Source organism: Simochromis diagramma, unplaced genomic scaffold (assembly GCF_900408965.1).
Source record: "Simochromis diagramma unplaced genomic scaffold, fSimDia1.1 OVJJ01000387.1, whole genome shotgun sequence".
Classification (NCBI taxonomy): domain Eukaryota; kingdom Metazoa; phylum Chordata; class Actinopteri; order Cichliformes; family Cichlidae; genus Simochromis; species Simochromis diagramma.
The window spans coordinates 9,477,584-9,501,664 of NW_024387152.1; the positions used below are offsets into that span (position 1 = coordinate 9,477,584).

Consider the following 24,081-nt stretch of genomic DNA (forward strand, 5'->3'; position numbering starts at 1 on the left):
CATTCGCAGTGTAAACGTAATCACAGACTGTGTTTGTTGTGTTGCAAACCCAGCTGTTAAAAGCCTTATAGAGTGGATCTGGAATATGCCCTCCAAAACCTGGTTGCATGTGTTGCTAGGTTTTTGTGAAATAAGCCTACAGTATGTACACTTTTACATCCAAGCCTCCACCCCAGACTGTTATATAATTCTTTTCTAAAGCACATGCAGATCAGACTGTTTCTCAGGGATCAAACATTTTCTGGTGTATGAGATCAAAGGCCACAGTTTCACGAGATTTAGCCTCTAAAGGAACTGAATAGAGATTAGATAAGACATCAGTACAGTAAGTTGACAGAAAAGTCATATTAGAGAATACAGGGATGGGAGGGATGAGGATTCCTACACTGGCACTCCTCATGTCTTGCTCCTCCTCTACTTTCCTGTCATACCTACTTTCGAGTAACGGATTTCTAAAAATTCCTGGAAAAACACTCATTATGTCTCATTAAGCAAAGCAGCAACTGCGAATATGGTCAGGCAACGCAGATTCGAATGTGATGCAGTAATCCTCACCATGCAGACAAAACAGAAACAATGCTGTTTAAGAGGATAATATATACATCAAATGCAAGTTAATGAAGTTGAACTAGTCATTAGTCTCTTTCTGAATCTGGTTGATACATTTTTCCTGAAGTGTGGTTGTTTTTGTTCTGTGAGTCCACTTATCCAAAGTTTTGTAACTCAATTATTTTTCAAGCTCTCTCCATTAGGTGGGTGCTTATATTCATTGTCAACCGCACCATAAAGGTCAGCATGGCCAGGGGCTGTAGATTCACTCCACCCTCCTGGCCACCCCTTCTCTTGGAGTTGGACTGTAAGGGCTTTTGATGTGGAAAATGTTAGGTTGTCGTACACACCACAGTGCATTTAACAGGACTGCATTTGTTGGATTCCTCATCCACAAACTCCTCCTTTTTCCTGTTAGGCTCCTTTTTTCACCATCATGTATTCTCTCTCTTATCTTTCTGTTTTTCTCCAGCTGATCCCTCCTTAATATCGGCCGAGCTCCTTTTTCTACTGAAGTCACTTTTCTTCCCTTTATCTCAAAAAACAAAACAAAAAAAGTCTCCCTCCCATTCATCACAGTCACGCATCCTCACACTATTTATTTACCAGGCCTCCTATGGTAATACAACTTATTCCTCTAGGCTTGTCACATGACTTCAGTGTGATATACAGTAAGAACACACATTTCTCCCTCCTCCTGTGAATTCCACTTCAAAATTATGATGAGCTCGATGAAAGCTTAATAATGGCAAAAAGAAAAAGAAGCCTTGTGATGGTGTAATAACCCACCAATCTACTAGAAAATGCACGCCTGTTTCCCGTGGGGTTGTGCATGCTTGACAAAAGACTTTGCATAACACAGACATATCATTCTCTCTAAATCAGCTGAGATGTTTTGTGCTCTCTGGCTTCTTGACTGTTGTCAGGCCAGAGAAAAAAAGACGGTGAATGGCAATGTGCAATGTTGTAAGAAAGAAAGAAAGTCATTTTAGATATTAAAACCTTTACATTTTTACATTTCGTGTTGAATTAAAGTCTTATAATGTCTGTAACAGTTTGCCATGTCATTACCGTACAACGACAGACTTTTCTTTTGGATCATTTCGTCAGGTAAATTTTTGATGCTGTCGGTACTATTTTGCCACCAACGGTTAATTTCTGTCGTACCTGGAAGGTTTCAGTGGGCAGTACGACTCCGCCCCTCGCGTCACGTTTCCTTGGAAACACCAGCAAACATGGCTGCTTTGAGAAAAAGTGATGTTGAGAAGCCGTTTTTATAAGAGGAAAGACGAGCTACAAAAGGTAACCGTTTTTTTTTTTATGTTTTGTTTTTATCGTAAGAGTGACACAGAGCAAACACTGTATTATTATTATTATTTGCTTTAGCTGGCCCCACTTTCTTGCTTTTCAAGCTAGCTCAACTCGAATAAAAGACACATCAGTTTTCTTTTAGGATTATTCTTATTGAATGTTATGGTGCTTGGGACAAATGTCACACTGGCACTACGGAAATATAACCTAACCCTACTAAACCGCCAAAAAGAGCCGCTTAAAACTACATTTAAATTTCAGCAATAGTGGCCAGTTTTTAATATTAATTTATTTTCCTGTTGCGTGAAAGAACTGGCTCTCAGTCATTGAATGACTTCACCTGGATTTAACAGATTTGCTATGTCTATTTCTGTATGCCGTTATCATTAAGGCTTGCTCGGTAATGTAGTCCTGTGCCCTTCATAAGTAAGGTGACATGGAGGTAGAAGACAGGAGAAGCCCCGCAGAGGTGGAGCCTGACAGGTGTGGACAGCTGGATGTCCACCTCAGTCCAGGTGAGGAGAGTAAAGGTAAATACCAGATCCTGCTGCTTCATGTAGCTTTCAGGGAAAAAAAGCCTTTAAGTCTCACAGATATACATTACTTTATCCATAACTACACCTATATAAAACAGCCCTTTTTTAGCTTGAGACTGAGATATGCTGATTTATTTCAGATGATCCAAGTGATGAAACCTTTAAAGCCGAAGAGTCAGATGTGCCTGCTGATTTGGACTGGTTAGAAGAATTGTCTGAGTGGGTGTTTGCTATTTTTTTATTTTTATTTTTTTTTTGAGAACTATTGGGCAGTTAAATCCAAATGGCAGTGTGTCTTGTATTCAAAACCACGGTGCTTGTTTCAGTCAGATATTGTTATACAAAGCAATAAAGTTCAATTTCTGTTTTTTATTTCAGCATCTGTTGAAAGTCTGTTACATCCTATACTTCCATACATGAAAGACAGTCTGTGAATAATAGTGTGTGTATCTAAGAGTTTGCATCACATAAGGAGCCTTTTCTAAATGTAATTCTGCATCTGCCCCAAGAGAGGATGATGGTGTTGACGATGGTGACCTTGCGGCTATGGCTGACGGTTGTAAGAAGAGGAGTTATGCCGAGACAGCACGGATGTTCAAGCTGAGACGAAACCTCGACCAGCTGGACTGCTTTCACGGACAGAAGGAGCATGACGTGCTGAAAGCCAGGTCTGAACCTGGCACTGACAGACCTCTAGAGCTACAGAAGCTCCTTACCTACATTTTGTGACCCTTTCTAGACTCCACACAAACCAGTACCAGTAGAAAGGCTTTTTTTTATGAGAATTAAAAAAAAAAATACACAGGCTTTTGCCCAGTCTTTTCAAAAATGTTCCCCTGTTTTATTCCATTTTTTTCTGCTCCTGCCCTTTTCACACAAGGCCAATCATATCTGTTCCAACTGATTCGGCAATTTGTAGAAAATGATTTCAGCCGAGGACAGAACATTTCTTATAATGTCCTTTCTCCCCACTTTCCTTCCGTCTTATTATTTGTCTGGACCATGAGCCATTGAGCACCTGATGAACTGTGATGCAGTTCCATGGAAAATGTCTGTCATCTTCCTTTAGCACAGAGCATCAGCGGTCAGCGTGGAGTTATACTTCAGCCACAGTAAACGTGTGTTTAATGGGAACCTAAATGCCCCTATCTTTCAACCTGTCTGCAGGCCTTGTCATACCACGTGCCACAATTTTCTTTTTATGACGGTCTTTTGCCACAGCCGCAGATTGTTGTGTTGCACACCATTAGACTGCAAAAGGAACATTGGGCAATTCAAAGCTGTTACAGTGTGTGTCCACTCTCAGCTTTCTAATATCTTCATTTGATTACCTTGTTAGGACACAGAATTACCTCCCTGTTGTTGCAGTGGCCTCAAGGAAATCCATTAGCCAGTGCTCTGAACGCATCCTATTTTAAGTGCCTTGAAAATGTTCACGTTTTTGGTGTTTCTCTATGTCAGCACTGCAGCTTGTTTTCTTTATCCTGTGTTTTTTTTTCTCCAGAGAAAAGCTAAAACTCTGTCAACAGAATATTCAAAGTTTGTTGGAGCAGAGGGATAACTTGGAGAGAGAGATAGAACAACAGAAAGTAACAGACAACAGGTGAGTTTAAAATAAACCAATTGGTCTTTGGTACTTTTATTTTGACTAATTTTTTTTGTCTTTCTGTTTAAAATTGTCAGCGTGGCTTTGTTTCGACTGCGAGCCCGGCATAAGCACCTATGTCAAAAGCTGCAGAGTGAGGAGGAGCTCGAGGGCCACATCAACATTGAGCTGAAGCAACTAGAGTGAGTCCAAGAAGAAAACAGGTCTTGATCTAAGAGGCATTAGCACTGCTAGAAAAGGCCAGCACCCTTATTTGCCGCAATTATACCACTGCTTTGACACTGAGAGCAAACACAGAGGGTGGCAGATAATTTTGTTGCAAGAACAGTGTATTTGTGTTTTGGTTTTTTTGCAGTTGTCAGCATGTAACCAAACGGATTTGCTGTGTTTGGGTGTCTGATAAAGCTTCAAACTCAAAAATGTATTTTTCTAACTGGTCTTCATGGATTGTATTTCAGCACTTCAGTGGTATCCTAGAAAACACACCCACAGCTCTGCAGCCCCTTGTGGGTTTTTTTGTGCACTTTTTAGTCATAAAGCCTGGTTACTCAATACAGTAATAAAGGCTGTAAACAATTTTGCTGTGTAAAAAATCTGTAAGGAATCCTTTCTCATTCTGCTGCTAGGAAGTGTGGGTTTTTCTAGAGGGAAATAAAATACTGTAATGGTTTTTGTGCAGGTTTAGAAGCTTTTTAAACAATCATACAGCCAGGTTTAAGCTGGCCTCTTATTTGAACGACATTTATAAGATAAATAAAAGTAACAGTTTAGAAATAGGATAGAATAGGAATAGTTTGGGTGTTTCGCAGTGCAAATCTCTGCGTGGTCAAGCTGACTATAAGCTTACAGCTTGTAATGAGAGTATTTCAGTCAGTTAAAAAAATGTCAGTATGAAATGTCTCAGAACAGTGTGAAACTGTTAAAGTCAAAACTTTGTATGAAAAGTGTCACCTCTTGGTGAAACTGCCATTGAAAGAAAAGGGCGTGTTTATAGTTTAAAGTAGAGGGATCGGGGATTTTTAATTGCATGTGTTTTCAGAGCTGACAGCTGGCTGATATTGAGGTGGTAATATTCATCGTATTGACTCTACAGATACTTAGTGTTTTTAGAGTTCTCCCATTCATTTTATTCCATCTGCATGCATTTGTCCTTGCTCCTCAGACTGGAGCTGAGTGAGGTGGAAGTTGAGCTTGGCAGATGCTCCTTGCTCCGGCAGGAGGTGCAGGAAGAGGAGCAGCTCTTCCAGGTTCTTAAAGCCCAGAAGGCAGCAACGAGGCTGCAGCAGGAGAGGGAAGCCAGCCAAAACCTGCAACTCAAGATGAAGAATCTGAGGGAGTATGGAAAACAGCCATATTTACCCTCCTAAAAGCTTTGCTTTTTCCCCTGATTTGTTGTCCTTATTATGCATAGAAAATTCAAAACGATTTGTCATTATGTGAATAACTAAGAGTGATGTGTTGCACATAACCTGAGTGAAATGACTCTTGTAGGCACATTTTGTTCCTGTGTATCCATTATATTTAAAGCATGTGATTATTTTCGTGAGAAGCCTCTATCACAAGCCAAAAATAGCCATGTGATGATAACACTCTGTGTGTAAGTGTCTGTGATTCTCTTTTGATAGTAAACAGGCAGCCATGCTAAAGAAAGAGAAGACTGAATGTCAGAGGAAAATCGAAGAGGGCCGAGAGAGCCGCAAAATAGCTGCCAAGTACTTGAAACAGACTGTAAAAAGGTAATCAGCTTTCAAACCAATAAACAGTGTCAGAGGGGTAAAACAAAGATGTGAATTATCTCAGAGGACTCATTGGAGAGCTGGCACGTCCTATTGATCATTCGCACATCCTGGCAAATTGCATTACAAGCAGAGTAGACATGACACTTGAAAGAGCTCAGATTCATACATCATTGATCTAGCTGAAAGTGATCTGAGAAGACAAAAAATCTATTCAAATCTTGATTTTTCTAAAAATCACTAATTACTCAAGCCATTAGAGTCTGTTCTGGTGTATAATAATTTTGCATGATATTTCACAAATGTAAATTTTAGCACAATCTACACTTCAATTGAACCCATTGTGGAAATGTAGTGAGACCATCATAGGTCCTATTGTATATATTTTTTTATTTGTTAATGGAAACAAATTCTACACAGAAATAGCTGGTGCCTAGAAAGCCAAAAACTATAAAAACTCCAATAAGCCAATAGTTGACCTTGTGGAAATGCCATTTATACATTATGAACACACAATTTTATTAAAGGTTGTAAAAACTACACATACAATTGTATGTATGCTTACCAAATATGTATTTGTCTGTGGCTGAAGATAATCTGAAAATATTTGCTGTTACTTCCAAGTTTATTCCACCTATAAGTTGACTTGAATTCTGTCCTTTTGTACTACTTACGATGTCACCAGTGTAAATTTGGCTCAACCTTGGGTTTTTAATGCCAGGCAATAATAGCACATTTGCTGTTTTCTCTCTGTGCTGTATTTGACATTTTGCGTGCTTAGTTGGTGTCCCCATTTCATTCAGGATGAATCAGCAGGAGGCTGAGAGGGAGCGGCAGAACCAAGAGTTACTGGAAAAGAGGTTACAGGCTGTAAAGTCATTGAAAACTAACATAGAAGCAACCCAAGTAAGCAAAAGAACAGCATAACATTGTGGTTGTTTCATTAATGATGAGATAAAAAAGCCTATATGTTATTATTTTTTTATATCACTACTGTGCTTTTTGGTTACTATAAGATCATTTTAAGTGCCTAAATTAACATTTGCATTATGAATTATTTAGCAATGTAGCTATGAAGTCATAGTGATCCAACTAGGCTCACTTTGAGTTGTGTGTGGATATGTACTGTTGACAATGCTTTGTTTTTGTTTATTGCTGTATTTTCTGATTAAACATATGATTCAAGGCAAATTGTGTGTCTAAAGAGAAAATGTCTCTATGTCTGATGTCTCTGCCTTCAAACAGTCAGTTCAGTCTTAAAGCTGCATGTGGTCGAGTATAGCTTTATTAATCTGCCGTTGTTTCCTTAGGAGAATTTACAGGTCCAGCAAAGCAGAGCCAGAGCTAATGCCCAGAAGAAGGAGCAGCTACAAAGACAACTGAGAGAATCCCTGCAGGCCCAAGGAATCAACAGTATGAAACATATGTACCAGCAGAAACAACAGCAGGAAACAAAACGTAAAGAAGGGTATGTCCTCTCCTCTACTCTCCTCTCCTATCCTCTCCTCTCCCACACGCATGTCCTCCACTCCCACTCCATGCAGCAACGTGTGGGTGTTTTCTCTCACTGTGTGCTGAGGAATGCATGACCCCATTTCAGGATAATGCAGTGTTGTCGATTTACCCTTCTCAGGGAATTTCAGGAGAGCCAGAAGTCAAAAAGAGTGGAGATTGTTTCAAAAATCCTTCAGGAAGAACAGCTGACGAATAGGAGGCAGAGGAAGCCGGCACTGCTACTGCCCAAACCCTCAGCCACTGAGAAGTTCCTATCTCTGAGGAGGGCAAGTGAGAAGCTCCCGTACTACCTGGATTCTGTTCCCCCATCAGCTGCTGAGGGGAAAGCCACAATCGTGAGGGGGAATCTAAGATCTGAGATGCCTACTATGAAATGATTGCTTGGAGGGCATTTTGAGCAATTTATAATGAATCGTTTGTGTGTGTTTGTATTTGTCCAACAGTTCAGAGATTTCAGTGACACCAGCAGCTCCTCGTCATCGTCAGCTTGCTCTGATGTTGAGGACCTGGAGGGGACTGAGGAAAACGAAGAGAAAGTGAATCACCAGATCCCTACTGACAGCCTGGCTGAGCCTGAATTCTCCGGACTGTGGGACCAACACATCAAGGTTGACTAAAACAACAGCCGACCGAAAGCAAACCTATGCAACCTGCTACATTTAAATGGCCATAAATCACGTACCATTCAGCAGGCACATTAATATCCTAAAGATTGCACTCGAGACTCCTGCTGGTTGGAGCATGTGCATTAGACTGGAATGGGAATAACTCAGCATGGTCACAGTGAAGCTTGTTTCAGGCAGGTGAAAAGAGACGCCATACACATACACATAAGCTCTGTACAAAGAGTCAGCAGTCAGGCCTCAGTGCTGAGGGAACAAGGTAGAGCTCTGTTTTTGAAAACTTGTATTATTTATTTGGCAATAAATAGTAGATAGTACTAATGGCATTAATAATGATTCTGAAAGCATTAATGTGATTAGTCACATTAAAGAGAGCACTGTTTACATTTTAGAAATCGACAGCTAGCCAATTTTTTCCCATTTGTACATAAGCAATTGCAAGGCTTTCCATCCATCATACTCTAGACAACAACTACAGCTTAGCTAATATTTTAATATAGAGATCATTTATTTCAATATATATATAAAATAAGTCAAATTGAGTTGTGTTGATCATATCAGCATTGGCCTACAGTGACAATTTTGAGATCGTTCCATGGGAGTTGACGTTAAAGGTGAAAGTTTCTACACTAGCTCACTGACATGAAGATGAGAAGCCTCTGTGTCTAATCTGGAGCCCCAGCGCTCTCGAAATGTGGGGCGACGGACATCACTTCTCATTGTGCCGGTGCCTGTGAGCCCAGAGCGAGCGTAGCGTTGCAGCTCAGAGGTCTGAGCGAGTGACAAGCCAAGTGGAAGTGATCTCTCCTCCTAAAATACAGATCAGACTGACGCCCTCATCAAAGGGTACTTCTCAACACAGCCAGCACAACAGCAGAGCAGAGCGATACAATAAAGCTAATGAGATGATTCATGAGGGGGAGAACAGTGATTAAATGTCAACACGTCACTTTGTAACAAAGTTATAAAAGCGCTCTACAGTGCAGAATAAAGCATGGACGGAATAAAAATACAAAACGCTGAATAAGGCAGCCTCGTAAACCACACCAATACCACTAGTATCAAATCCACTATCTTGATCCATAATGATATCTATCCGTTTTCTACCAATTATCTTATTCAGTGTCAGGGGGTTGGGGGAGAAGGGTATTATTTATGACATAAAGCTCACACACTATTTTTAGACAACTGTGATAACATGTAGTAAGTATGACTCTTGAAAATCAAGTTTTGGTTAGATATCCTTTATTAATCCTGACAGAGCAACTCATTCCCTCCATTTAATCCATCCTTACTAGGAGCAGTGGGCAGTGCCTCTGCAGTCAGTGCTCCAGCTGTAAGCATATGGTCAAGGGCACAGTGACAGGAGAATTAACTTAGCATGTTTTTGATGGCGAGAGAAACTGGAGCCAGAGTGCTGTGTACATGCCTGTGCCCTAAGGTGAAGGTATTTTAAAATAACCTCGTGCCCAAGTTAATTTCTGACACTAGAAAAACCTGTTCGCTATACAGTATGTTGGATGTGTTAGACCAAGCCTAAAAATGATTTAAACTTCCAACTATTGAATAACAAAAACACCTTAAGAAAACTTTTTGGATGATGAAGTTACCTGTTGTTTTATCACCATACAAACTCCTACATGTTCTATTCCAGGAATGTCAAACTCATTTTACATATTACAAGTGGACGGGACCATGAAACTCCTCTATCTGTTGGTGTAAATGAGTTTAACTCCACATTTAATCCTTCAGATAATTTAAAATAAGAAAAAGAAGAGCAATTTCAACAGTAGTTTCCCAGTTTTTCTACATGGCAGAGAAATGAAGGACGACTCTGGGTTTAAATTATAAGAAATTATGATCCAGAAAAATGATCTCCCTTTTTTTTTTTCTTTTTTTTTGTACTGTGGATCCATTTGGCTGCAATCTTTGAGTATCTTATAGTAGATTATTACAAATTAGCAGTTGTTGCTTTGCTTGTGTGGTTACAGAAAATGCCCAATGAGAATACTACACTGGTGCAAACACAACTGAGGCAAGAAAAACCTCCAATAGCGAGTGGAAAGCTCAATATGACTGCTAAAAGAAATCGTGGAAAAGAGTTAAAAGGGCCTCCATTCATTAGTAAACCAGAGGTCATCCTCTTCAAGGTATGAGGGTTTTTTTCAGTCCCAAAACACAAAAATGTATGTCTTTATTTTATTGTAGAATCTTTACCTTAAAATATAAAGTGCTATAAGGTAACTGCTGTTGTGATTTGGCACTATATAAGTAAAACTGAACTGAACTGAATTATTATATTAAATGTTTTGGTCTATTTTAGGACTTTGATGTGGGAAAAATGTACAAGAAGAAAATTGTCCTGACTAATATCAGCTACGCAGTTATTAACTGCAAGTTTCTCGGGGTCTCCCCTCACTTGAAGAACTTTTTCACCATCAAGTAAGTTTTGTGTTTTATTAATTATAACAGCTATAACAGTAAACAAAGAAAGACCTAAAGTATTTGTTTTAGGCAACAATTTTAGGAAAATCTTTCTAAAATTCTCAATAGGCAATTTTACCATATTGAGGTTGATTCAGGAAGAGCCAATTACTCCAGTTCTACGAATCATGACAAACAAAGTAAATGTCTCTGAAGGGAAAACCAACATAGCATAGCATCAAGCAGCCCACTAGAACCCCTACTGAATCCCAGCTGAGGACAAAATAGATATATTTATCTCATAGAGATGAGAGAGACACCGGGGGGGGGGACTGCATTAACGCAGCGGTGTTGCTTCATGGTTGTGCTCGTTTGCGGGTTAAAGTATTGAAGTGGTCGGGAAATCTGGTTTCAGACATCTGATAGTGTGGCACCAGAAACGGATAAAATTCCAGAAATCAAACATTAAAGGTCTGTTGTGATAAACTCCCATATGTATTAAACCGCTTCAGTTGTCACATTGAAACATCTGGTCGTGTATCACCATTTAGCAACCACTTCTTGTCATTTTTTTAAATATGATGTGGAGTGGTCGTGAAAGAAAAGCCTATCCTCCCACATATGGATGCCAGCTTGGATCACCACGCTCACAGCTCCTCTTACGAGGCTCAGCTACATGAGTCAGTCCATGTCTCTTCTATCTCCTCTCTATCAGCATGCCAGCAGCCCACAGGCCGAGCAGAGATGCATTGTTCTCCAGGTCACTCACTGTGTATCACTTTCCCATCAGCTCTCCCATAGCTTGATGTGGTTTCTTCATCTCTTTTCTTTCTGCCTGACTGAGTTGAAGAGTCTCGCAGGCTACAGCAGGGTCAGCTTGAACACTACTGATGCCGTTCTCGAGCTTTAGTGCAGGACCACTTGTCTGAACGTATCACCTTCCACATGCGAGTTCTCAATTGCAAACTCACATGTACAAAATGCACTTAAATACCAAATGGGTAAATGCACGCATACTGTATACAACGCATAACACTCACTTCTTTTCTAGTATCTTCCTTTTATTTGAGAGAAGTAAAGTTGGTCGTCTCTTTGATTTTATTGATTTTACTTGTAGGTGCACATATTATAGTTTCACATTAGCTTCACATTTGCAGACATCAGATTAGTTCTACAGCACTAAAATAATAAACGCTGCGCCCGCTTTTCGTTCATTTTAATCACAACAAAATAAAAATAAGAATGTGTGAAAATTTTGAATTCATAAATTGTAACACAAAGCTCTAGTCAATTCAGTACATTCAGGCTTTCTGTTAATACAGCCTTACAAGGTCTGATATGCTCTATTACTCATTGTGGCTAACCTCCCATTAACCATCATGATACTACATGTCATGCTGTTGGATGACCATCCCCCAAATCCTGGACATTTTAATCACTTGATGCCTCATTAAATTTGTTTCAGGAAGACAGCTGAAAATCTGAAATAACCAGATGGTAGGCAATCCGCATAGCAACCTATTGTATAAAGTGAGGAAAATGTATTCAGGCATATGCAGAGCAATAATAATATGAGCTCTCAAGGTTTAAAAAATAGCAGTTACTTCACAGCTGTTTGGTGTTGTTTTTGCGGTTTTACAAATAGAAGAATGCTATGTGGTTATAAGGTCCAAACCTGTGTTACATACTCGGAAAGCCCTGGATCAGGAGTTGATGGTTGGTGTTTGCAAAATAATCTTTGAATCTTTGAATTAGAAAAATGTAAATGCTCTTTACAAAACTATATTTAAAAAATTCAACTAAATAAAATAAGTTTACATTATATTTGGGATTTGTAGGCAACGGGGTAGAAAGTGAGTAAAAGTATATCATGGCCAGAGTTTCAGCAAAACAATAAAAATACTTGGAGTGAGGCTCTGTACGAATTCATTCATTCAAATGTTAACCCTAAACCTACAATTCAGGAATAAAATGCATTATTATTATTAGATTACTTTCTCTCTGGCAATTTAATGATACATGCTCAAAAGGTACCTTACCTGTGAAGACATAAATGTTATCATACACTGATCATCCGTAACATTATCACCACTGACAGGTAACGTAAGTAACACTGATCATCTCTTCATCATGGCACCTATTATTTGGTGAAATATATTTTGTCCAGCAAATGAACACTTTGTCCTCAAAGTTGATGTGTTAGAAGCAGGAATTGTACTGGATAAATGACTGGGTAAACTACTGGATAAACTACTCTTGTGGGGTGTTTCTGCACTGCAGTGCTCAGTATCTAACAAAAGTGGTCCAAGGAAGAAACAGTGGTGAGTCAGTGACAGGGTCATGAGAGGGGAGTGGGCTCGTGTGGTCCGATCTAACAGACAAGCTACTGAAGTTCACGGTGGTTCTGATAGAGAAGTGTCAGAATAGACAGTGCATCACAATTTGTTGTCTATGGGCTGTATAGCTACAGAGCAGTCAGGGTGTCCGTGCTGACCCCCGTCTACTGCTTAAAGCACCACCAACAAAAAAATGTTCTTGTCTTAGTTTTTATGACATTATAATAAAAATTTTACTACAGCACTGTTGGTTACATCATACTGCAGTCACAGTAGTGATATCAAATGGTTGGAATGATCGTTAAATTTAATATCAAGTTTACATGGTACTACTGTAAATTGTAAGCACCCTGTCACTGTATTTATCAGAATCACAAACTGCACCAGGATCATAAGCAAAACAGCCTAGAAAAAAAATGCTAAGTGGTGTCAGAAATCCTCGGTTTTACAAACTGAGTCACGCTCATACATCCTGACGAATGAATGCACCTGTTATACACCCTCCCTGTATTTTTCAGTGCCTGTTCTGTGTAATTATTCACACATGAAACCACACAGTATTGAGATCAGTCGTGACAACTGAAAAATCATCATGGCTCACCCAGCTAAAAACATTAGCACAGCTAGAGAGAGAACCAGGAACCAGGAACACACTAGACTTTTTCACACCAGCCCATGGTTCCCTGTACGCCCCCTGAATTTCTAAAATTGGCTTCCTTTCCCCCGACACCCCCTGCCCAGCGTAGGTGCATTTGTGCCACAATGGGCTCTGCTGTATCTTTTCACTACTGGTGCAAAAACCACAACAGCCTGGGCTTGCCACATTTGGTGAAAAGCCAGTGCATAGAAGTTGTGTTTTTGTAGTTACTGCCACATCCTAGCATGTTACTGCAAATGACTGGCTTAGAGGAAGACACCCCTCTGTGGCGTGTATGTTCCTGAGATCAATTGTGAGAGAAAGCCGTGGACTGTCGTAGAAATGGTGGTACTCGGCAGATACTGAGGGTGTGATCACACGTACGGTTTGTTTCATTTGGTTCAGTCGTTTGGAAGTTTGTTACTGACAAAACTATTCACAGTGGTGACAAAGTAAAAGAGGACCCTTTAAGCCCAACTGCAATTACATTTAATGTCGAGATTTCCTCAATCCTGATAAACCCAGTCTGATGAAAACACTGAAAACCATATCAAACCTAAACTGAAATTTGGTCTATTTAAATCAAGAACTGCCATAAATACAGAGACAACATTATCACTTGCACTGCTAATTAATAACCAGATCAAAAAGTACTGCTTTATATGTCATTTGACCTTTTTTTTTTTTCCCAATTTAGACTCAAACTGTTTTTAAAAACCTGAAGTCTCATTTACACTGCATTGTAATGGATTTAACTGTACTATTGTTTAACTGTATATTATGCTTTTGTCTTGTTTGCTTGTTGTCTTGTTCTCTCCTTTTTTCTGAAGCAAAGTTTGCTTTCATGCTGTTTAGGAGGCACATGTGCATCTTTGTCTTCTATCTTCTGTGGAAAAACCAAAAAAAAAAAACCAAAATATGAGAAAGTCCAGATGAGCCAAATTGGGCTTTCCCATGCATTGAAACATTAGCCTTAATTTTTCTCTTGTGCCTATTATCATACAGCAGCATACAATCAGAGCTATCATTCAGAGTGAGAGGGAAAGTTATTACACAGGAAAAATAGGATCCTACCGCAGTAAGATCAAATTCAACGCAGTCCTGGTCCATCCAGGCTTAAATTTTATTCACATTTTCTAAGAAACAAAAAAAAGATGATCCAAGAAAAAAAAATCCTGGCTGTCTGAGAAAAGCCCTTAATAAATGAACTTTACTTAATAGATGTGATATGTTCTCTTTGGTGTATTCAGTGTTATTCTCTTGCATTTTGTTTCTATAAAATATGGTCCTTTGTGGCTTCGGTTTGATTTCATTTGTTTTTTGTTACTATATTTGCATTTAACAGTAGCTCTCAACGTAACGTCATGACTGACATTACCCATATGGAAAAGAAACTTATAAAAGACTTGCATAAGATGTGACCTACTTCATATAGTGAATCATGTAAGGCTTATATGATTTACTCATGAAAGTGGCCACTTTCTCATTACTTTCATATATTGTTTTAGTAAGTATCCAAAACATAAGAATTTCATTTATATAATTTTTCAAGGGATCTTATATCTGTTTTCACTCTTGTATGCTTTTCATACAAGTTTCACACAAGACAGATGCAAACTTTATAAGATTTATATATATCTTTTCCATATGGGTAACACTCGACACAACACAGCAAGACTAACATAGAATCCTGTTAACGAGTAATTAATCAGTCCTGCTGTCAACGCAGGCTACCGAAAGCATATTTTTACTTTAGCCTAGTTTTCTGTCTTTTACACACACAGTATATGCATGTATAGGAGCAGCTGCGGTTCTAAGACCTGTGCATAGTCAGCAGTACTTACCTTTGAGCAAATACTAATAAGGTCTAAACTAACCTGCTGATGGTAAGCAAGCAAGTAGTAGAAATGTCTAATTTGCAGAAGTTAAGGTTTTTTTTGGTCATAGTATTTAATTGTGGCCTGGGGATGGCACTGGAAAAGTTACTGAATCGGAGAGCCAACTCATTAGAGACATCCTGCTGTGACAAAAAATGTCTGTGGACTTAATGGAAAATCATCCAATGGTTCTGGGGACAGTTTATCCAGACTCGGAAGCAAAAACTAGTCCTACACCCACTTTCACCCATGAATGCCAAATGTATGGTGACAATGAGTGTGAAAAGTCACAAAAGTCAGTAGCTTTTATCTTCCAAGGACGCTTAAACGTTTGTATGCCAGAACAACGTTTATAGAATGCCGTCAGTGTCAGTCGAACATTAACGTGGAGTCTTTCTTATATTTAAACTCAAACTTCGAGTTTCACCTGCTCTTCTAAAGGGCTCTATCACCCGTTTGATTTCTGTAAAAGATTTTTTCACACTGTATAATTGAAGATCCTTAGACAGCCTTATGTATTATGCTTGTATCCAATTGAAACCATCAAGTTGACAAAGTTAGTTTCGTCTTCTCAACTGCCTGAAAACTGTCAAAGTTCATTTCAGTGACTGACATGAGAAAACCACACTGCACTTAACTGAGTCTGTTGTTTTATTAATCGCCCTCTTGGTAGTCTGTCTGTGTCTGTCCATTTAAAAACATCTAAATATGAGCACCAGTCAGCGCTGCAGTTAGACTTAAGTTCTGTGACAGGCCCATATTTATTTCAGCCATCTGCCTGAGTGTCTTTTCAAGCAGCTTCACTTTGGTTTTTGATAGATTAAAAAAGTATAACCTGCCTAAAGATTTAGTCAGCCTTAAAAAGTTGCAGCTTTTATATGTTGTCTAAAACTGTGAAAAGATTTGTGCATTATTGTACTTTGTAGCCACCTGATGTAAAGAGAACCAGATCTCACTTCAGAACAATTAGCACGAGAGAAAGATTATTCAAGTACTATTGACACACATGAGACAGAGTTTTCATGCTTCTCAGTAAATTGCTTTCAGAAGTGGTTGAGTGTGACTATGAGGGTGTTTTAGCTATGCTGAACTGAATTATGGACAGAGAATCCTTATTGATTTACTATAGTAGAAGCCAATGAGGACAAGAATGTATAATTTAACCGAGAGTATAGTCAGTACTACTGTATAACAAAGCTTCACCACCTCAGTCCTCTTCAGTAGATATTAAAGGATAAAAACTGTACAGTATGGCCTCATTTGAAGCGATTTATATAGGGCTGTAGCAGGCTTTTTCAAAGACTGCCTCATTCAGAATTTAATCCCAAGTGAACTGTTCTATTTTCCTTCATATCCCTTCATACCAGCTGTCTTGAAGCTAGGAAGAATAGCACCAATAAAGTAGGAAATCTGACCAGGGAAAAAAAGATGAATGTGCAATGTGACATTTACTACCAGATTTACTCAGGTGGAGTTCTTTCATAGATTTCCAGATCACAGTGGTGAGCTGGATGGCAGCTTCAGCCAGGCTGCTCCAAGTTTTTTACCTGGCAACTGGACCAACAATTTCAAACAACTGCCTTAAGCTAAACTGAATGTCCCTTTGCTCACTGGAGTTGATGATAGTGCACATTATTATACTGTGGTTATAGGTTGTTTGCCGTTTAACTGTTTTTTTTGTGTGTAGTATTTTTGACGTGTGTGCGTGTGAGACAGTCAATCCTACAAACAAAAAACACAGATGTTCTCTTTTTAGTTCATCAAATAGAAACTGAAGAACTTGAATGCTTATGTTTCTTATTCACGAAGCAATGCAACAACCAAAACAACATGAACATATTCTACAAAAACAAAACATCAAAACAGTAACGGCACATGAAACTTGCTATAAAAACTAGAAGCTCAACATAAGCTTATTTCCATATTCTTTTCTTATTGTTTTGGGTCTGTATTCCTCGTGTCAACAGAAAGAAAGCTGTAATGTTCATTCTGCTTTTTAACAGAGCTTAAAAAAATGGATGTGAGGCAGAGCGAGAAAAACTTGTATGAATCTCTTCAGAGACTCAGCTCTTTTCAGACAAAGACGTTAACTTGGCACCAAGGTGCTCTCATCTACAAACAAAAATCCAGCTACGTCTTTAAATGTAGATTAAAGTTTACTATCACAGCAACAGGATCATAGTATTTTTCAAGCCCAACAACAGTTCGTTTAGGATCTGGTATATATTCTGTAACTGTAGCTGACTCCTAATTATGCTCATAGTTGCGCGGTTCCAACTTCTTGTTTATTTATTGAATTTTGAGAATTCGCCTTGCTTCCCTGGCCGCCTGCCTGCTATATTTATATTGATCGGGCCTCTTCTCGTGTCTCTCAAAGGGCAGCAAGTTATCAAGCTCCTCGGGGCAGCATTAGGGTTTGTGCGAACATGTGCTGTGAGATACACATGTTGGTTTGAAATAGCTCACAGTCCTCATGTTTGTTTTCTTATTTGGAAATAGAATTTTTACTTACTTGTATGATTTCCCCTGCAATATAATAAGGATTAACTGCTATATTTTGTCTAACTATGGATTCCACTTTACATGGCTTTCATATAGAATAATAGATTTTTTGTTTCACTTTGTTTTCTTTGGCTTGTCAAGTGAGCATCAGGTTTACTTTTGACATTAGCTTATTCATTATAGTTTAGCATTTTATTTAGAGCTGCTAATTGTTTGTTGAAAACAGCAAATTTGCTGTACTATATTATTGCTGTCATACTCAGCCAGTCACAACAGATGGCTGCCCCTACCTGAGCCTTGTTCTGCTGGAGGTTTCTTCCTGTTAAAAGGGAGTTTTTCTCTCTCACTGTTGCCAAGTCCTTGCTCAAAGGGAGTCATTTGATTGTTGGGGTATCCTCTGTATCATTGTAAGGTTTTTACCTTCAAGGCAAATGCTGTTATACTTTAAATTTTGTTGCTAATCATACACTTCTTTATACCCCTACCAGAGCTTTGCATTAAACAGTAATATCCAATATCATGTTGTAATGTGATTCACTTTTTAAGCTGTGATCAAGAAATGAAAATAATCTTCAACTTTCTGGCATTTGTGTTTCAGCTTCCAGCCTCCTACTTTGTTATCCACCGGGATGTCATTTGACATGCAGGCTATTTTCCAGCCAATGGTTTGTAGCATCACCACTGCCTTTAAACATCTATACTTATTTTTTTCTTTAATCTTTATTTTCATCAAAAACTATTTCAGTGGTTATCACCTGTTGTTTGTTTTTAACTTTTTAAATCATACTTACTGTACAAATACTCAAGAATAGGGATGAAATGAAGTATTTCTCTGAAGATTAATTGTGTGGTATCTTCCCTGTTTTATCACATGGAATAACTTAAACACAACATGCTAAATAATGAGTCTTTTACAGCAGGTGGATATTTTTTGCTGGCCAAAGTAGCTTCTTCCCGATTTGCCATACACGTAATGGCGTGAGGTTGTTAATTATCCTATCATCTTTCCTGCAAAAGTGTTCTCCGTAAGTGTCTTTCTTAAAATGTTGTGTTCTTCCTTCAAGATGAGTCATCTTATTTAAGATTTGGTTCCACATCCCTTGCAGCAAACAACTCATACAACTCCTCCACTGCCCCACTCTTTGTTTTAGCATCAAATTTTCTGCCGCTTGATCAAACATGAAGCCTTTGTTTTTGCTTACCACAAAATCATTATCTAATCTCTGCAGATCAACGAGGACTTGGAAGGAGAGCTCCAGTTTGCATCAGCTCTGGGTCCCTTCTTTGTGCCCATCAGATGCACTGTAAAGAAATGTATTGTGAGTAGTGAGCTATAGCCAAAGTTTTTGGTAATTACAGATAACTGCTAATTCTGATTTCATAAGCTTGCGTCTTGTGTGTATTTTGTGATGTGAATTTCTTGTCCAGTCTTGCTGTAGCTTTTTACCCTTATAAATTTAGCTCTAATAATTATTTAGGGAAATGAATTTGTGGCTAAACCAATCACACTGCATGGTCACACCACAGAAAAAAACACTGACTGCCTTTTTATTTTTGCTCACTGTCTTATTTAATCAGCTTTCTGTGAATTAATGTATGTAAAACTATGTACTTTGCCTGGCAGCTGTTCACTGACATTGCTAATTACAGGATGTGACTATACTCTTTCTCTAGCTGAAGGTTGACAGCCAGTTTATTGACTTTGGTTCGCACGTTGTGGGCCAGACTATTTCACGGACCATCACACTGACCAACAAGGGTGCACTGGCCACGCATTTCAGCCTGGACAGCTCCACATGTCTCAGTCCAGAAACGAGCTACGTCCAGATGCCACCACAGGTCTCTACCAATACATATGAGGTCAGCTGTTTATGTGGACTGTAAGAGCTAATGTTTCTTGGATACATTAAAGGAGAAACTCCAATATAGCTAATAAAAAAGTAAATTGTTCCTGCTTTTTTTCCATATACATTATACTGCTATTTTGTCTGTAGATTGAACAAGCAAAAGATTTTGAAACCACTGAAAAAAATTGGCATTCATTATTTTCACATGAGAGAATTCCAAAGCTTCTGTCTCAGGATGCCCATACCAGATATTATGGGTAAAAATAAATGAATATATTTGCCTGTTTGTTTGTCTGAAAAAAGGCATCCAGTCAAAACACAGCAACTAACAACCAGAACAGCCCTGAATCCATTGATGCTGAAGATGTCCAATCAAAGCTACAGAGTCGGGAGCTCTCTGCAGGAGAACAGCAAGAACAATCAGGTAAAATATGGACACACACATGACATGATTATCCATCACAGTTTGTGTCCTGAACTAGAAAAACTGAAATCTAAACTACAATACATAATAGCATGAATTCAAAACTGGGCACTCTGTCTTTCTTTTCCCAAATGATTGTCAGTGTGTTTTCCTCATGATAAGCACAGGACATGCTAAAATACCAGAATAGCAGTTTTTGATTCTTTGAGTAAAAAGTGCCCCAATGTTGACTGGAGAGACTGTAATGATTTTAGTTAATTTGGTTAATTTGTGCTCTAGTCCTGCTTTTTGGTGATAAAACTTCCCCTAGTGTTATAATCAGCTCATTTTTTTGTCTAATGCATTTGTTTATGATCTTATTATTATTATGTCCTTACATGCAAAGTATTCTGACTCTGATTATTAGCCACAGAGTTAGGCTAATTTGTATTTAGTACTGTTTTCGCCAGGTATTAGCATGCTAACGCGCTAAACTAAGATGGTGAACAAGGTTAAATCAGTATATTGTATTCTGTCATTAGCATGCTGTGCAAACACAGCACCACCTTGGTGAGTGATTATAATATGTGGGAGACAGAGAGACAGTGTTACCCTGAAACAGTCTCTGGAAGGAAAATGAGGACTGACAACATCTCCTCGTGGTAGATGATTTCTTTTTTCCTCTGTCTCTCTATTCCTGTTAGGACATTGAGTCCTTGTAGGAACGAAAATAAAAGAACACACACACACAAAGCGGAGGGTTCACCTTGCTCTTACAGCTGGTGGCAACAAGGCATCTTCTCTTTCGTGTTCTCGCGGATCTGAAGTCTACATCACTGCACTCAGCACTTCCTGCTGCTGATGCTTTGATAAGCTGCTCAGTCTTTTGCCTCTGCTCTGCTGGCTTTGGAAATTCTGTGTTGAAGTGGCTCCGACTCTGTTTCTTTATTTTATCTCTATTGTCGAGAAAGGCTCTTGGATGTTGGACCAATTTTGAGGCTGTTGATGTTCCTTTCTGAAGCTGACTGTAGTACATTTTGTCCAATATGTTTTCTGTGTCACAGATTAGTAAATAAAGGTCAGATTGCAGATTGGCATAAAAATGTTCCACACGTGTCCAAGAGGAAAAACAGTGTTATTTGTCAGAGGGCCTATTTGTCTGGATTTAAATGATATTTATAATTTTCCTCCAGCGTACACTAAAAATACTGCTACAATGAGGCCAAGTATTACTTCTTCTTACTTATCACTTACTACTCTGCTCTTCCATCAACCAATTACAGGTTCACCATTATTGTTTTAGTGTTAGTCTGTACAAGGTGCCCACTTAGAGTAACTGCTCAACAATAAAACTTTGAGATGACTTGCATTTGTGACTTTTATCTGTGTGTATGGCAGTGTCAGAGGGTGTGAAAACTGTTCCTGGAGCTTGTCTTTCATCTGATTTGGACACTCAGACAGACCAGACCCCCTCAGACTCCAGTGACATAAAACTAAGAGATGTAAGTTTTCAGTCCTACTTCAAAAACTTGCTCATTTCCTATGTTAATGCTACTGTTTTTAGATTGATGAGTAATGTTTAAAGCCAAGTTGTAGCCCTAGCTGCTCTTGTTTATACATCTGATGTAACACAGTAGTAATGTTAGACAGTATGAACATCAAAGAGCTTTTAACCTTTAAAAATCATCAGGACCCATTATTCTAAAGCAGGGGTCCCCAATCCCTGTCCACGAGGGCCGGTGTCCCTGCAGGTTTTAGATGTGTCCTTGATCCATCACAGCCGATTTAAATGGATAAATTACCTTCTCAACATGTCTTGAAGTTCTCCAGAGGCCTGGTAATGAACTAATCATGTGATTCAGGTGTGTTGACCCAGGGTGAGATCTAAAACCTGCAGGGACACCGGCCCTCATGGACCGCTGTTCTAAAGTATTCTTTTATCTATTAAATATCCAGAAATAGCATAGACTGGAAAATGCATAGACTTCTGTTAAGTAAGGTAACTATACAGAGTTTTGCAAAGTCATACCCCAAAAGCTCATTACGAGGTCGCAAGAAGCCCGGTCTTTTGTGCTGAAACACATTTTGCCTGGGCTAGTTACAGCTATACATTAATATTTATAGTCTGGTATACAAGTGTTGATAGTAGTAGTACTGTTATTTAATCTAGCTTTGGTGTTTCTGTGGTTTCATAGAAAAAACCCTCAGCTATTCTATGATATAGTTTTTCAATATGTTGTTTTTTGAGATTCAGTAAACAACATATTGTATATTTGACTGCTCTTAGGAAGATAGAACAAGACTTGAGGATAGTCTTGTAGGAAGAAAGTCAGCATGTCTGTTCTAATAGCGACAGGCTGAATTAAATTAAAGTATTGAGTCATGGGTGAGGGCTGTGAGTCAGTCAAAAATGGTCCATCTTCTTTGGAGCATGAATCTTCTTCTTGTCAAATCATAAAGGGACTGCATTTTTATAGCTGAGGTGCCAGAAATCTGCCCAGATTCTGAAAAATTTTGAGTGGAAAGTCGACATTTTGTCACTATTGTGTGTCGTTGAAAGACTCTGCTTCTCTGTTTTGTTTTTAGCAATGATGCTGTGTGTGCCTTGTGGCCCATGTGAAATTCTAGACTTTTCAGGGTTCATTACGTCTCTCTGGTGGGGGGCTAATGGTGCATCACCTCTCCCTCTGCTATTATTGCGACTGTGTGTGTTGCGTGCGCCTGCATGCCCTCGGCTCGATCGTTGTCATTTTGACTGATATTTTCACATTGTGTGGTTGAAGGCTGGTGTCTTAAATGGCAGATTATCCATCAAACTATCATGATGCCACAGTACCGAGGCACTTGCTGCATCATTGGTTTATTACTCATTTTCGTTTATTACGCTCTCACCACCTTGACAGTTTGCCTTCACTGTATGTACACGAGTGTATGCCTGCATACCTTTTAATGTTACATAACTGCACCACAGCTTTCACTTTCTCCTTCATGTATAGGAATACCTTTGTGTCATCAGGTAAAACTAAACTTTTGTCAGTATAAAGATGTGTAACTACACATTTAATGTAAGAGAAGTGCAGTATCAACAGTATGTCTGTCCATGTTCAGGTACGCGGGGGAGAGATCGGGTCATTTGAAAGTGTCAAACTGGAAATTATTTTCACTCCAACCATTCCAGGAGAGACCAGACTGGACTTCTCCTTTAAATTCTCTGATAAAACCAGCAAACCAGTAAGAAACAGCTTGTTTTTAGTCTTGTGAATTACTTAGGGAGCAGATACATTTATAGTTTACAAAGCCATAGAGTAAATGAATCAAATGATATGTTTAGTGCATGTGACTGAGGACTCATTCAAACAGATACCCATCCATGTGAGAGGTGTGGCAGTCAGCATGCCTGTATGGGTACTTCAGCCCAACATTGACCTAAAGATCTGCATGTTTGACCGCCTTTATCAAGACACCATCAATGTCCAAAGCAGGTAAGTCCCAGAGCCTGAGATGGTTGTAAACCTTCTCATCTGGTCAAGCTGATGTCCAGCTGTTTCACATTTAGAAGGAGCTCGTTACTTTGTTTCAGAAGGTCTACACATCAACCTCTTATGCACAAGTGACAGTTTATTACAATTTGTTGAATGCTTACACAATGTAGTGGTCTTTAACGCTAAGTATTGGAACAAAGTGTATAAAACCATTCGTTATCACTAGTTTCCAAGGTGATTTGCATCTGAAGTTAAAACAGTGACCAATTCAGAATTCATTAGATTTACATTACATCTTAGTTCTACGTGTGTTTAAAAAGAAAAAGCACAAAAAAAACAACACGTTTTTTGTTTTTTGTTTGCAAAAAAAAATAACTTAGCTACAACTTGCCCCACTCTCTTTAGAGTTTGTAAGAATTAACAAGGAAATGTTATAGAGTAGTTTCATAACTGAATACATTTTTAAAGGATAATAATATTCTGTTAAGTACAGGACATCTCAAATAGTTTTGTATCTGAGACATTTAATGTTTATAGAAAATTAAAGCACCCTTGTATCCATATCTTTGTAATAATCATCATCGTTATGTGTTGTATTGCTAACAAGGCATGCTATTCTGCATGACCAATGACAACTAGAGTCTCAAGAAAAGTTAAGTGTAAGAGTTGTGAAGCTGACCTCAGCGTGGGATAAACA

General features: G+C 38.8%; 1 protein-coding gene across 6 annotated transcripts in view; it reads left to right on the forward strand.

Moving 5' to 3' along the window:
* The first annotated feature begins 1,566 nt into the window (after window positions 1–1,566).
* Window positions 1,567–24,081, forward strand: part of cfap74 (cilia and flagella associated protein 74) — a 50,001-nt gene continuing 27,486 nt past the window's right edge. Inside the window, exons 1-21 of one of the 6 annotated variants that reach the window (XM_040047738.1) lie at window positions 1,567–1,851; window positions 2,288–2,390; window positions 2,537–2,615; window positions 2,906–3,064; window positions 3,901–3,999; window positions 4,080–4,184; window positions 5,165–5,338; window positions 5,628–5,738; window positions 6,542–6,644; window positions 7,049–7,206; window positions 7,372–7,588; window positions 7,697–7,861; window positions 9,868–10,026; window positions 10,200–10,318; window positions 18,251–18,317; window positions 18,882–18,971; window positions 19,327–19,491; window positions 19,803–19,923; window positions 21,301–21,404; window positions 23,011–23,133; window positions 23,263–23,384. In XM_040047738.1, the coding sequence (XP_039903672.1) occupies window positions 2,297–2,390; window positions 2,537–2,615; window positions 2,906–3,064; window positions 3,901–3,999; window positions 4,080–4,184; window positions 5,165–5,338; window positions 5,628–5,738; window positions 6,542–6,644; window positions 7,049–7,206; window positions 7,372–7,588; window positions 7,697–7,861; window positions 9,868–10,026; window positions 10,200–10,318; window positions 18,251–18,317; window positions 18,882–18,971; window positions 19,327–19,491; window positions 19,803–19,923; window positions 21,301–21,404; window positions 23,011–23,133; window positions 23,263–23,384 (2,534 nt within the window). In that variant the 5' untranslated portion in view covers window positions 1,567–1,851; window positions 2,288–2,296. Of the gene's footprint in view, window positions 1,852–2,251; window positions 2,391–2,536; window positions 2,616–2,905; window positions 3,065–3,900; window positions 4,000–4,079; window positions 4,185–5,164; window positions 5,339–5,627; window positions 5,739–6,541; window positions 6,645–7,048; window positions 7,207–7,371; window positions 7,589–7,696; window positions 7,862–9,867; window positions 10,027–10,199; window positions 10,319–18,250; window positions 18,318–18,881; window positions 18,972–19,326; window positions 19,513–19,802; window positions 19,924–21,300; window positions 21,405–23,010; window positions 23,134–23,262; window positions 23,385–24,081 lie in introns of all 6 variants that reach the window. The other 5 variants (XM_040047735.1, XM_040047737.1, XM_040047734.1 and 2 more) reach the window with 5 other exon arrangements.